This window comes from Pavona decussata, unplaced genomic scaffold (assembly GCF_977016875.1).
Source record: "Pavona decussata unplaced genomic scaffold, jaPavDecu1.1 SCAFFOLD_186, whole genome shotgun sequence".
NCBI classification, from domain to species: Eukaryota; Metazoa; Cnidaria; class Anthozoa; order Scleractinia; family Agariciidae; genus Pavona; species Pavona decussata.
Window position 1 is genome coordinate 550,127 of NW_028145595.1, and position 13,812 is coordinate 563,938.

Here is a 13,812-nt window from a genome sequence, read left to right on the forward strand (position 1 = left end):
ACGCAACGCAAGTGCAAGCGCCAACGCAAGAAATAGAAAATTTTTCATTTCCTTCAGTTGCGCGTGCATTTGCGCTTGTGTTTGGACTTCACGCGTGTGAACAGGGGCAACGCAAACGCAAACGCGAACGCAAGATGAAAGATACTCGTTCCATGCCTCTACGGTTTAAATTCAAACCAAGATGGTGTCCATATTTAATCTCGTTCCTAAACAGGAGTCCTCGTTTCCCGACTGCTGGTCTAAAGGTCGGTCTAGGGTAAAGCCGAACCTGGGAACAAAATTGCCGCCATCTTGGGACACTGAAATGCGCGTGCGTATCTACTCCTACTTTCGAGACTTGAATGAAATTGGGCGAGAGTCTTCGGTTTGCCGTAGGTAAACAATAAAATTCTTCGACCAGCAAAACCTGTCATGATGATGGCGTTTGCCTTAACCGTGTGATCGTCGCTTGGGTTTGCGTCGCACGTGTGAGCCAGCCTTTACCGTGACCACAGTAGTCAAACGAAACTTTTCATTCACACGTGGCGATGTCCAAACCGCGAGACACGACAGTGGTCGTTGGCGCACTCTTTCTTGCCACAGATGCGTTGTTTTAAAGGGGAAGCATCATGGGGTTTTGATATCTTTTGTTAAAAATGATGAAATAAGACCTTCAATCAGCTGCCAAATAATTCTAGAATGACGAGAGGAAAGAAATGAACTCAATTATTGAAAGGAACAACTCGTGATCTGTTCTATAGCATTTTGGAAACAAAAATGCGAGAACTTGAAAAACATTAGCCTAACATTTTTCAAGTTTCGATCCACACCGGCCTACTCTGTCTCTGGCCAGAGGCAGTAATCGACAGTTTTATTGCACTGGGGTGATAATCTATAATAAACTTGACAATTATTTCGTTGTTTCTGCTGACAGACAAACATTTTTGGGTTTTGAAATGACAGCAAATTTGCGTGATACTTCCCCTTTAAGGAAACTAAAAACGCCATTTAAACATGAATACGTTACCCCTAACAACAACAACACATCAGAGTAATTTCAAGTTTTATTGTAAAACATATTGTATTACCCTCATTATATCTATATACAGCTATCTACAGAATTCGTCCTTCGTGAATTTGCAAAATTAGTGTATTCACAATTCAATCGTGCTGCTTCAAACGTGCTGACTATTCACTAGTCAGCAAGTTTTGACTTAAATAAATTTTCAATTTTTCATACAAAACTAAAGAATTCTGAAATGTTGGAAAACTGTGCAGATTACTTAAGTACTCTAAGAATAACTGTTTCTGCCTGAAAATCTATCATTAATCTGCATTTTCATTTGTTTTTTGTTTATTCAATGTTTTAAAGCTTATTTTTACTTAACCATGTAGTAACAATTGAGGAACAACTCTTGGTTACTGAAACTTCTAAGAAACATCAAATCGAAACGTTATAACTATGGTTGAATCTATGGCAAGCGACCATGTCCTTAACGTGGATACCTTCAAGAGACAAGCAGTAAGAAGGCTTACTCAATGAACACATTTTTGAAATCCTGTATTAGATTCCACTAATACACTAAAATAGAATTTCCTATAAATTACAACAAAATCCTACTTCAATCCGTTGTCAGTCAATCACTGTATTTAAATTTGTTGTATTTAAGCGACCATTTTCCTGAAGAAACAATCTTTTTTTAGAGCTGTTTCTAACCGAGTGTCGCAAAACTAAAACCAAAATAATCAGGAACACAACTAAAGCCCCATTCACACCAACGAAACATGTTTAATTAAACCAGGTTTAACAAAATGAAAATTGGTAACAGAAAGCTGAACCATCGGCTTTGACATTGGATTCAAGTAAACTTTAACTTAATGCTTTCATTTGTGTTAAATCTGTAGTCAACCTAAAGACGAAAGTAGCTTTTATGAAGGAAACAATTTTAAACTGTATCTAACTAAACAACTTTTAAACGTGTGTAAGCCTTGGTGTGAATGTGACATAAGTCGATAAACCAATGAGAACTCGAAGCGGATACACGTAACCGGCGGCAAGCGCGGGAAAACGCGTGCGAGCTCAGTTTTGTTTCTCATTGGTTGAGAAAGTGCGAGTTTCACAGACCAGCCACTGAGCATTCTAAAGCAAAACCAAAGCAAACACGAATTACGTTCGACATACCTTGAAAATCGCTCTAAATTCCGTTTGAATCAATTTCAGTGCAACACTATATCTAGTCTCCCCATAAGGAATCACCTATCTCTGGGTCTCGACACTACTCGTCTACTTTTAGCTATTCTAAGATTCAACACACACTGTTAAGCCGATTTAGACAGTGCAACGTTTGTTGCATGGGACAAGCTGGCGATAATCCTACCACACGAATTGTTTCGTGTAAATCCAAACTTTCACAACTTGTGTGCGATTGTCGCGCATGACAAGTAAACCGTCGAAGGACTTTATAAACATATTTTAGAGTCCTACCACAATCGTGGGGCAAGCCACGTTGATCAATGAGGAACATTCTATAGGATTTTTTACATGATTCAAGCAGCGCGCGCTAAAGAAGTAGCACAGGACATGGCGTCTAAATCGACCTCGCTCATTTTTATGTAAGAATCTTTTTCATAAGAACTTTTAGCTAAAGTAAGGTCAAAATATGAAGAACGTACCCAAGCCTGAAATTTACCTTGCGACGAGTATTTTTTCACTTGCGCTGGAGTGGGACGTGCACTTAATAGTTTACGTACTCTCGTATTCTGGGTGTTAAACTGGATCTGGCTTGCAATAGTGGTTCTCGAGGGGGAATATATTATGAAATAATATTTGCATGTGAAAGGAGTCCACCGCTTAAGCCTTGTGGGCAAGCTTGTTTCAGTTCAATACCTAGGATACGAATACTGTCCATTCAATAAAAATAAATAAGAATACTGAACTGCAATTTTGCACTTAATTTTACAATGAATGTATTTTGATAGTGTCATCGTGATCGTTTGATATCGTAATCTGTTCGATAACGTGCAGATGGTGTGTGATGGAATAAGTACATTACGAACACTTTTAGCTCAATGTCTCCACATTTCCGGTCACGTGCCACTCATTCGCTTCCAGTGTTTCTCACGCCGGAAGTAAATTCGTCCACAGATGGAAGCACACGGCATTGACGACACTGTACACGTGACTCCTGGTTTTGTGGTTCAGTAAACGGGACCCGCGGGATGTTCCGCTGTCATCTATTGGGGGTTCTTCACGGAAAACAACTAACATGTCCTACAAGAAACATTAAGCGATAAATTTTATTGTCAACTTCGTCTTTGTCTATTGGTTTATTTGTGTTCTTGTGCGTGTGCACGGCAGAAATATACAAAGTAAATCGAGCATGTAAGCAATCAACCGCCGGTATATACCGTCTGCGAATTAGCACCCAAATCCACGTCTAGACCCCCCACGGGGTGCCAGGATTTGAGTACGCTCTGTGATTGGCCTTTGCACAAGGTCATTGTTCGATTGGTCTGGCTACAGCCAATAAGATTGGAGGGGATTTCGAAAGTGACTTTGGTATTTCGTTTCCTTTGGTAGGGACTTGATCTAGAACACGCGATCTAGAACAAGGATTTGGGCGTTTCTTCGCAGAGGGTATTTACCGGCGGTTGATTTCGTCTGTGGTGCAGGCTAGTAAGCAACGAAACTCATTTCTTTCCCTGGAGTATTCAATCGTACAAGATAAACAAATTACAAACAAACTGAAGCTTTCGCTCCTATGGCAAGAGCTTCGTCAGCAGAAATGATCATGTGACCTGCAGTATAAAACCATATCATGTCACGTGATTCTAAAGATGAAACTGCCTCGTGATCATTTCTGCTGATGAAGCTACTACGATAGGAACGAAAGCTGCAGGTTCTCAGTAATTTGTAATCTTAGTAATTAGTAACTTGTAGCATTAGTAATTTTTGTAATCTTAGTAATTTGTAATTTGCACTCTTAGCAATTAGTAATTTGTAATCTTAGTACTTATTAATTTGTAATCTTAAGGCCGGTACCTACTTTTGTTACTGCGCATACGTTCTGCGCATCTCGAGATACTCGGGTTTCCTATGGCTGGTGCCTACTAATCTTAGGAACTTTCTTGAGTGTTTGTAATAGAAGCATTTCACTGTAGCACTGTGAAAAATAATAACTATACTTACTGCAGTGTCGTTGTGTTCATCGACATGAAGAAGAATAAACATGTATGGACTGTCAGCATTTAGGATGGCCAGGTAATGGACTGCATTGTCATCACTAGTGAATGCACGATGAGTATCAGGGAACTTGGAGGTGAGGACACTGAATATTAAAAAGACAAATTAATCACTGCGTTCACATCAGGGACAGGAAACCGTCTGACGATACAAAGGGAAAAATATTATCTTATCTTATATAGAGCAGTTTTCAATTGACTGTCGAATTAACAAATCGACGGCAGTTTTCTATGGTCTATACTATTTTATTAAAAACTGCATCATTGTATAATGCAATTCGAGGGATTTGATTGGCTTAGCGGCCATGGTATATGAGCAATTATACCATGGCCGAGAAATGGCGACCATTAAATTGCCTTCTGGTCGTTCTTGCACAGCGAAATCAGTAAGATCTAGCAATATTTCTCGATTGTTTTTAATAAAACAATTATTCCACTTGCGCTTGTTGGATATGAGATGATTATAGCCAACTCGGCGCTACGCGCCTCGTTGGCTATCTATCATCTCATATCCAACGCGCGCTCGTGGAATAATTGTTAAATAGACCATAAAATGACGTCAAAAATGTTAAAAACTCAAGTGGAACCACGAGCCGCAGGCGAAGTTTTGAACATTTTATGGCGTCATTGTATGGTCTATAAGAGTATGGAAAAAGTACGAGCGGAATTGGCTATTTTTTTCGTTGAGAAAGCGCGCGCGTTACATCTGACGTCATTTTTATTGTCTGTACTCTTATAGACAATTGCTACGAGCCAATCAGCGCACGGTAATTTGAACAGTTATTGTAAAAAACAATTTCGCGTTTGCTTTGGTTCTGCTTTACTACGCTCTGTGATTGGTTAGAGCGTGAAAACTTGCGCCGCTTTCTCAACCAATGGGAATCCAAACCAAAACCAATCGTGTTTGGCCGCACGCGTTTTCCCGCGCTTGGCGCCAGTTACATGTATTTGCTTCGAATTCTGATTGGCTCGTTGTGTTGTTTACATCTGTTGCGATTGGCCAGAGTAATTACTTTGGTTTTTGTTTTACGACACTAAATTGAAAAGCGCTCTAGAAATCGTCTAATCACCTCCCCAAAATAGGCCTGTTCAGATTGAACGCAGCGAATCAGTGGAAAAAATGAGTTACTTAAACCTTTAAGCCCAAATAGCGACAAGCATGTAAGTTCTCCTCACAATATCACAACCTGATCAAACATTCAGCTTATGAGAAAAAAGAAAATGATCACCAAAGACAAAAGGTCTTGATGTTTAAACAAATTCTCCTAACCAGTTCCATAAGAAAATAAGGAGAACTGAGCGGAGAATATGTCTGTTGATACTGGGTTAAAGGGCTTACAACAACAACTTAACTAAATACAATAGAACGGTTTCCAATTGAGTGTCGTAAAACCAAAACCAAAGTAATTACTCTGGCCAATCGCAACAGATCTAAACAACACAACGAACCAATCAGAATTCGAAGCAAATACATGTAACTGGCGCCAAGCGCGGGAAAACGCGTGCGGCCAAAACACGATTGGTTTTGGTTTGGATTCCCATTGGTTGCCGGAGAAAGTGGCGCGAGTTTTGTTAACCAATCACAGAGCGTAGTAATGCAAAACCACAGCAAACGCGAATAACTTTCGACACTCTAAGCAAAAGACACAACAAGTAAATTCTTACCGGAAAAGATTGTGATACCATGACGCTCTCATGGACAGCAGCGGAATCAGTTGAGGATCTTCACCTCTTAAAGATTTGCTTTTAACTACAGCTAACAACTGTTTGAACTCCTCAAAGCTCAGGCGAGCTGCGGACAACTGAAAAAGGAATTCTTTCTATTAAACATGCCAGCGAATTTAAAGTAAGGTATAGGTTAATCATATGAGGACCACATTGCCCTCACTTTGTTTTCAACTGGACCACAGTACACCCACTAGGCTTGAAAGTAACTCCGAAACTAATGACCCGGCCTCAGAGTATTTGCGGGTGGATAAGACAGTGTAAAGGCGAGAACGGGGAAGAAGAAAACGGCTTTGAAGACAATAACTCTAACCAACAGACTGATCGTTTTGTAGTTGATCAGAGAAAGCCGCAGCAACATTTGTTTTTTAGTAAAAATTGTGTATGTTTGACATGTGTCAGTGATTTTCTGAAGATAGGCCCATGTATAAACACAGTCAGCCTCCGAAAGCAACTACATTAGGCGGTTGTTGTGCCCTCGTTATTTTAGGATCTTTAAGGTCGTACATTGTTATATATCACAAATTAAATAAATCTACAATTCTTTTGAAAAACGCAAACTTGAAAATATACCTGTTCGGTCCCAGGGCACAGCGCATCCAATCCTTTCATCCAGTTCCCTTTCACACTGTAGTCTGACCCAGATCTCCTCACCTCACTCCGTCGCCTGCCTCTCTTGCCTGCATCTTTCTCTTCTTCCCCAGTCCCTCCAACAAACAAACGATGCCACAGCAAGTCCCGGTTGCAGTGGGTCTGGGCCCGACAGACCACGTGTACTAAATGAACACGTGCTCGGTTGAAAGCTTCAGTCAGCAGCCTGAATTCCCGCTGGGATACATTGTCTGATGAAGTGTTTTCAGAGGAAGTTAGTTCTTGCGCTGAGCCGCTTCTTTTTTCCGCGATGAGCTCCTGTGACCGGGATGAATTGAACATGGGGAACTGAAAACCACTTTCGCTTCCCAAGATGTTCAGGGAGTGGGGCGAGGAGGCCGAGCGATGAAACTCCCCTGGGGAGGGGGGGTTGATAAATCCAGTTAAAGAACCGCTGGAGCTGCTACTGGGTAGAGTGAAGCGGACACGTGACCCTGTGAATAAACGATATATTAAGGACTGTGCCTTCTGTTGATACTACGAATACGTTCTGCAATTCTGAGACATAAAAATCCCTTCAATAAATCCCCAAGTCCGTTAGTAGGCTTTCCGGAATTGGAATCAAGCTGTTTTCTGATCTATAACGTATATTATGGATTTCAAACGCGACATTATTACTAGTATCTTGAATTTTTGTTTGACGCAAAGTTCCAATCAATTGCAAGCCAAACCAACCCTGAGACGCAAAATGTTCTTTAATAGTAAGTTCTTCCCCCAGCCCCAAAGTCCTTCGCACGGATTTTTTCTCACCTTTATCTTGTTCCATTTCTTCACTGTCTTTTCTGGCTCCATGCATACTCGATAGCGCGCTTGAAGATGGCGACTTCTTCGTCAGCCTCAAATCCAACGTCAGTTTAGGAAACAACTCGCGCCGACTCGTCATCAAGACCACATAATCCATATTAACAACGCCATCTACAGAAGAATCCGAATCCGAATCGAGAGTCACAACGAACGTGATGTCATACTCATTATTGTCTCGGAGAATGTCGTAGGACTTCGTTTCTGCATTCTGCTCTTGCGTAAGGACACGCTCGGTGCCTAGCAACACGTGACCGTCCTTTTGGAAGGGTGCTGTTTCTAGGGGCACGGTGGAGAACTCGTACTTGGTGGCATTCTTCACCATATATTTAAACACGGCTTCCGGTGAAATCCCGGGAAGACATGGTACAGAAATTTGTCCTAAAAAGAAAGTAAAGGAAGTGTTTTTGCGAGATCAAGGAATCACGGAACTCAAGGGTGAGTGTAAGTTGAGCAGCCTGGACGGTTGAAAGGAAAATAGAAAAATAGTGAATTTTTGACGGGTTGTCTTATGACGAAAGTGCTTTCATAGATTTTCAAGAAACACTTGTTGAAGTTTGAGAACTTCTACTCAAATTATAATTCATTAGCATAACCCAGTGATCGACTATTAGGGAAAGCGTGAGTGGAATAATTGTTTTATTTAAACAACAATAAAGAAATATTGCTAGATCTTGCTGTCTTGCTGATTTCGTTTTGCAAGAAAAAACAGAAGTCAGTTTAATAGTCGCTATTTCTCGGGCATGGTATAATGGCCTTTTAAACAATAGCCTCCATTTGGCGCGAAAATATGCTCAGATATTTGTCCGCGGACATTATCTGTTCCGAGAAGCGAACAGTTTTCCGAGAGCGGAGCTCGAGGAAAACTGTAAGCTTCGAGGAGCAGATAACGTCCAAGGACAAATATCTCAGCATATTTTTAAAGCCAAATGGAGGCTATTGTGGTTGTTATCCTTCAAATATTTTTCGCAACATGTAGCAACGAGCTTGAGTATTTGAACATTTCGTTTAAGAACAGTTTACCGTCAAAAACGTTTAGAGCGTATGTTGTTTTCTGATACTGCTTTATCGACCAGCAGGTTTATCTCTCCTTCTGTCACAAAAGCAAACCGTTCCCCCATCTTGACATTAATTTTAATAGTAAACAAGACGCGCCTTGCAGTTTTTGAAATTGGGGAATATCACTTGGGGAATATCATCGGATATTCCCCAGTTTTAGCTGGGGCATATTCGGTCACGTGAGGTGTTTAGACCAATCGCGCGCGAGCGAAAATATTTGATGGATTATATATACCACGACCGCTAAGCCAATCAAATCCCTAGAATTTCATCAAATAATGATCCAGTTTTTAATAATTTTCGATATAGACTGCCTGGGATCTATGGAGCGCGTGCAATGAAAACTATCAAACCAGCTAGCTACAAATAACCCATTTAACCGCAGGCCTCTATTTTCTGTGGGATTTTCGAGACTTGTACGCTTCGATCGAATTCCCGCCATCTTGGTTTGTAACAGCGAGCGCAACCTGGGGAGAGTGTTTCCATGTTTTCTTACGTAGGTTGAGCCCGCAGTACAAGCAGTAGTTAAAAGTGGTTTTCATACGTCATTCAGTGGCCCTACCAAAAACAGAGACACCTTATTGTCGACTAAATGAAGGTAATACTTCGCGCCATGCTGAACATCTTTCCTACGCCTTCAATGTATAACCCACTTTGAAAAAGAGTGATGGCCTGGGTCGAGAGTAGCTGCCCAAGCGATTGTGGGAAGGTTTGGGGGGACGTTGGCTATTATGTCCGCATTTTTGCGTCCCCCCAAACAATCCCACAATCACTTGGGCAGTTACTCTCGACCCAGGCCATCACTCATTTTCAAAGTGGGCTATACGTCTAGTAATTTCTTTTGTTCGGCACAACCAATCACAGAGGGCAGACTTCAATGATGTATGAAAACTTAGTTCTGACCCGGTGTTGACCTCTGATTGGTTGATTTAAATTTCAGATAGTTTAGACACTTCTCCCCAGGTTGCGCCGCCGTTACAAACTAAGATGGCGGAAGTTCGATGAAGCGTACGAGTCTCGAAAATCCCACGGAAAAATAGAGGACTGTGAACAGTATACCTTTGAAACTGCATTTCCATTGACATTCAAATCCTAGCAGTATGCAGGATGTTTGACCCATGAACCTAGTTTAATGGCCTTAGCTTCCACGAGTCTCCTGTAGCTCAGTGGTAGAGCATCCGAACTAGTAATCGGAAGGTCTTAGGTTTGACGCTTGATGGGAGCACTCGGATTTTTTTCCGAATATGTCTGTGTCATTTACTGATTAACACTTCATTCTCATTTATTCACCAGGCTTAACATATTCCAACACATTATTTCCATTGCGCATATGCCACTCATTGACATTAACCTAGTACGAGTCTCCTGTAGCTCAGTGGTTGAGCATCCGAACTAGTAATCGGAAGGGGTCTTAGGTTCGACTCTTGATAGGAGCACTTGGACATCATTCTCAAAGATAATATAATCAAAATAAAAGCTTCCTACCTTCTTTAAGGCGGTTTCTAGCGAAAGAGGGGAAACGAGAATACTCGAGTAGAAGACCTTTGAGCATGTCTGTGATGGCGTAACCCTTACTGAAGATTCGCTGACTCCCATTCAAGTACAGCTGCGCCTTAAACAGGTGGAAGTCATAGTTGAATGACAGCAGATGGATGTATTCTCTATAGCGAGTGCAGTCCTCGACAAACATTTGGCTCATCTGTGGAATAAAGAGGAGATAGAGACATCAACAACAACAACAACAACAACAACACAAAAAACAACAACAGACAGACAGCCTTTATTTTTAGCATTAGATGGACTGGGGATTTAAAGAGGCACTGTCATGGAAATTTTGCTGTATGTTGACCAAAACGGCTCAAACATTTGACAAAGAACCCCTTCCTTAACATGAAATCTCTCTTAGAGCAAAGGGAGAAAAATACGAAATGATTTCTCCGAGGAAGAATAAACTAAAATCTGTTTTTAGCGATTTCTACAAAATACAAACGAGGAACTTGAAAAACTTGGTTGCAATCCATTTCCATCCTAGCCATCTGCAGACAAAAATGACTAATGCTAGTTTCTGTGCACCAGTAAGGTTGTTGTTAACAAAATTGTACCATACACCTTTTGCCCTTCATTATCAGGAAATAAATTTTCATTAGTGTTAAAAATTAAACCATTAAAGCGAATGTGTAATCATTGTATGAAAATAGACAAACGTTTTAATTTTCGGCGTCATCTATAAGGCATTTTACATAGAGAAGAACGTTCATTTATGGGAATATAAGTTCAATTTAACAGAAGTAACAAACTTTTAAGAGAATGAACAAACATTAGAGGAAAAAAAATCATTACAAAAGAAATACAGTCAGTGTAACAATCAAGCAAGTTTTAGCTCTATCCTTCAATCAATTCCCCGTTCAAACATCGTGGTATATGGAAGTCTGCATAAACATGAACCACGCTGCAAATTTTCTGGCAGTTATCGTGTTCACGTTACTCCTCTTCTCGCGGGGATCTTCAAACACCCTAACTATCCTTTCACGATGCTCATTTGGGATACGGTTTCGACGAATTGTTTGCTCTATTACTGCGAAACCAGTGTGCACATGTACAGCATCGTTTTCAAATTTAAGCTTCCATATAAATCCAGTGGGAAATTAGTCGGAAACCACGTAACTAAAAACTCTTTTGTAATTGAAATTTTCTTTTCGTAATGGAACGTTAAACCCAGGTTAATGAATCTTCATTCGCACGAAAGATTGTTATTTTCGATAAAACGCTATTTTAATTGGCCTTAATGAATCTTCTTTTCGATGCAAAACTCGTTAATGACTCTGCCACAAATTGAAATGTTTCATTTCCTAGATAAACTGAATATACATTAATTTTATTGACCAATATTTTCGCGCTAATGAAAATTTATTTCCTGATAATGAAGGGCAATAGGTATATTTTAACATTTCCATCTATACAAATATGTTTTTGGCTATTCAAAAGTGACACGAAAAATTGGTGATACTGCTCCTTTAAACTTGGTAGAAGCCATCCTTAAAGTAGGAGGAAGAAATTCGATTGAACCTAGACGAAAAATCATCAAGAAAAGACATACGACGTTTTATCTTTCACCGTTGGTAAATGGTTTGAACCCAGGAGTCATGTCATAAGTACGTAACTTTTGATCATCCGGGTGAGTGTAGGCCTGAGAAGGGCTGTTTGAGGTGACATTGACTGACGTTTCGATAACCTGAGCGGAAGTTATCAGCAGAGTAAATTGTGGAACGTCTGTAGATGGTATGTCTCTGGTTTGCCCTTTTCACAGGCTAAAAATGTTTGCACGATTTGAAAGACCTCAATATAGCTGTGTTTCGCCCGTGAAATGTGAGGACGTATTTCTGTTAAATACAGTTAGTCGTTAGTTATATGTGTTTTAATTTCATTTAGTGTGAAGTACCTGTTCATACTGTTTTACCTGTTCATACTGCAATATTGTAAATAATTAACAATAAAAACAAAACTAGAGGAGTGTGTGGATGGGTTGTTATCTAGATACCTTTTAGTAGTGCAATATAAGTGGCTTTTGTACTGTAATGTAAATAATGTCAGTTATTGTATGTAAAAAAAAGTTGGTAGTGAAGACACAGTGTTATTATTGTAAATAGTGTTTTTTGTTAGTACCGTAGTATAGTGTAGTATGCTTATATTGTAAGTACAGTTAGAACTGTAATTATCGCTATTAGTGTAAATCAGTGTTAGCAGTGTTTAGTGTTGTATTAGTAGTGTTACATTATGCTAATAAAATGTTTTGTTTTTTTTTTAAAGTATTTAAAGTTGTAACCTGAGGTACTTTCATTTGAGGTTTAGTGTTGTGTTCGGCGACGTGTCGTTGGAAACAACGCCTCGAATGGCCGTTTTCCCGCTAGAGATGGATCACCCATCTAGACGGATCACTCATCTGAAAAATTATCCGTCCCAGTGTGAAAACGGAACTTCATAGAAGACAGATTATCCGTCTCAGACGTATTATTCGTCCCCAAAATCTGTCTCAAGAGACGGCTAATCGGACGGATTATCCGTCTAGAATCATAACCGTCCCGTTTTCACATTACGACGGTTAATCTCCGTGTCAGACGGACAATCCATCTCTAGTGGGAAAACGGCCACTTCATGCTCGGAAATCTTGCTATTGAAATAGAAAAAAAAATTGCAACAACAGCTACATACAAACCTGCATGCCCACTGTTTTTCCAGAAGGGATCTGTGAACATCCAATAGCGAAAAGCCGTACTATGAAGAAACACCCCTAAATAACAAAAGGAAAAGGAACACTAAATAAATGCTAACACGAACCTATATAAACATGTCTGCTACCTACGCGCGGGCCTTGCTCTGTCAAATGTTCAACAACCGACCTTCCCCCCAAACCGAGCTGATTGCCCCGAGCTGAATTCGAACTACGCGAACCTTTCTATTTGATACAAAGGAACTGTTCTAAAGAAAGCGTTAGAAAGCAACAAGGAACAATTTTAAGAATAACTGACACGCAGTTGTTTGATAATTCCTAAATTATCGTAAATTGTTGTAATGTTTAAAACACAAGCAGCAGTGTTTTATCGGGATTTAAAACCACGAGGCGCAAAAAACATCCCTGGAAAAGCGTGTCAATAAAGTTCATAACAATAATGCTTTTGTGAACGATGGAAATTAGCATACTAATAAGGAGGAGGTTTTATCGGGTTTCAAAACCCCTGCACTTGATGTTTTATCGACCATTTGATAGGTCAATGAGCGTATGAATTATTTAGTTTTTTAATGTTAAGCTCGCTAAACCTCACCTCAAATACCAATTCCATGAGCATGATTCCGCCAGGCGATGATCTCTGCAAGTAACACTGCAGAGTCTGAGACGGGCTCGCCTTCCTGTCTTTGGATAACGAGTTTAGCTTCTTGAGGTCGGCCGCACTGAATTCCTTCTTTGGTTTGGAATTAACAGCTGAGCGTCCAACTTGCCTGAAAATCAAACAGTAATAGTAATATGAAAGCAAATGAAGTTGTATGACATTCGCCAATGGAGATCTTTGGAATCTAGTACGTTTACGAGATTTTCATCAACTTTTTAGCGAAGTACTAAGAAGAGATATATCTCCGTAATCAGTCAGTCAGTCAAAACTGGGAAATATAACGTCAAATCAAGGAAGTCGGTACGTCAAAATGGCCAATCAAGTTCCCGAACTTAATTACTTTTCACTCTTTCATTGGAATTAGTTGATCTATCCCGGAAGGGGGGTATTCCCCATAATGAACTATAGGGGCAGGCTCCCCCTCGAAAGCGGTACCTTTTTCAAGTTGGAGATATATAAAAGGTAGGAA

General features: G+C 40.2%; 1 protein-coding gene across 3 annotated transcripts in view; it reads right to left on the bottom strand.

Annotated features, from left to right (window-relative positions):
- Positions 1-1,025: 1,025 nt before the first annotated feature.
- LOC146462553 (KICSTOR complex protein SZT2-like) overlaps positions 1,026-13,812 on the bottom strand; it is a 79,536-nt gene continuing 66,749 nt past the window's right edge. For 2 of the 3 annotated variants that reach the window (XM_085085263.1, XM_085085262.1), the window contains exons 58-65: positions 13,278-13,452; positions 12,671-12,745; positions 9,943-10,156; positions 7,348-7,779; positions 6,520-7,031; positions 5,887-6,023; positions 4,169-4,307; positions 1,026-3,250 (exon numbers count right to left, since the gene is read on the bottom strand). In XM_085085263.1, the coding sequence (XP_084941389.1) occupies positions 3,098-3,250; positions 4,169-4,307; positions 5,887-6,023; positions 6,520-7,031; positions 7,348-7,779; positions 9,943-10,156; positions 12,671-12,745; positions 13,278-13,452 (1,837 nt within the window). In that variant the 3' untranslated portion in view covers positions 1,026-3,097. The remainder of the gene's footprint in view (positions 3,251-4,168; positions 4,308-5,886; positions 6,024-6,519; positions 7,032-7,347; positions 7,780-9,942; positions 10,157-12,670; positions 12,746-13,277; positions 13,453-13,812) is intronic. The other variant, XR_014857062.1, reaches the window with a different exon arrangement.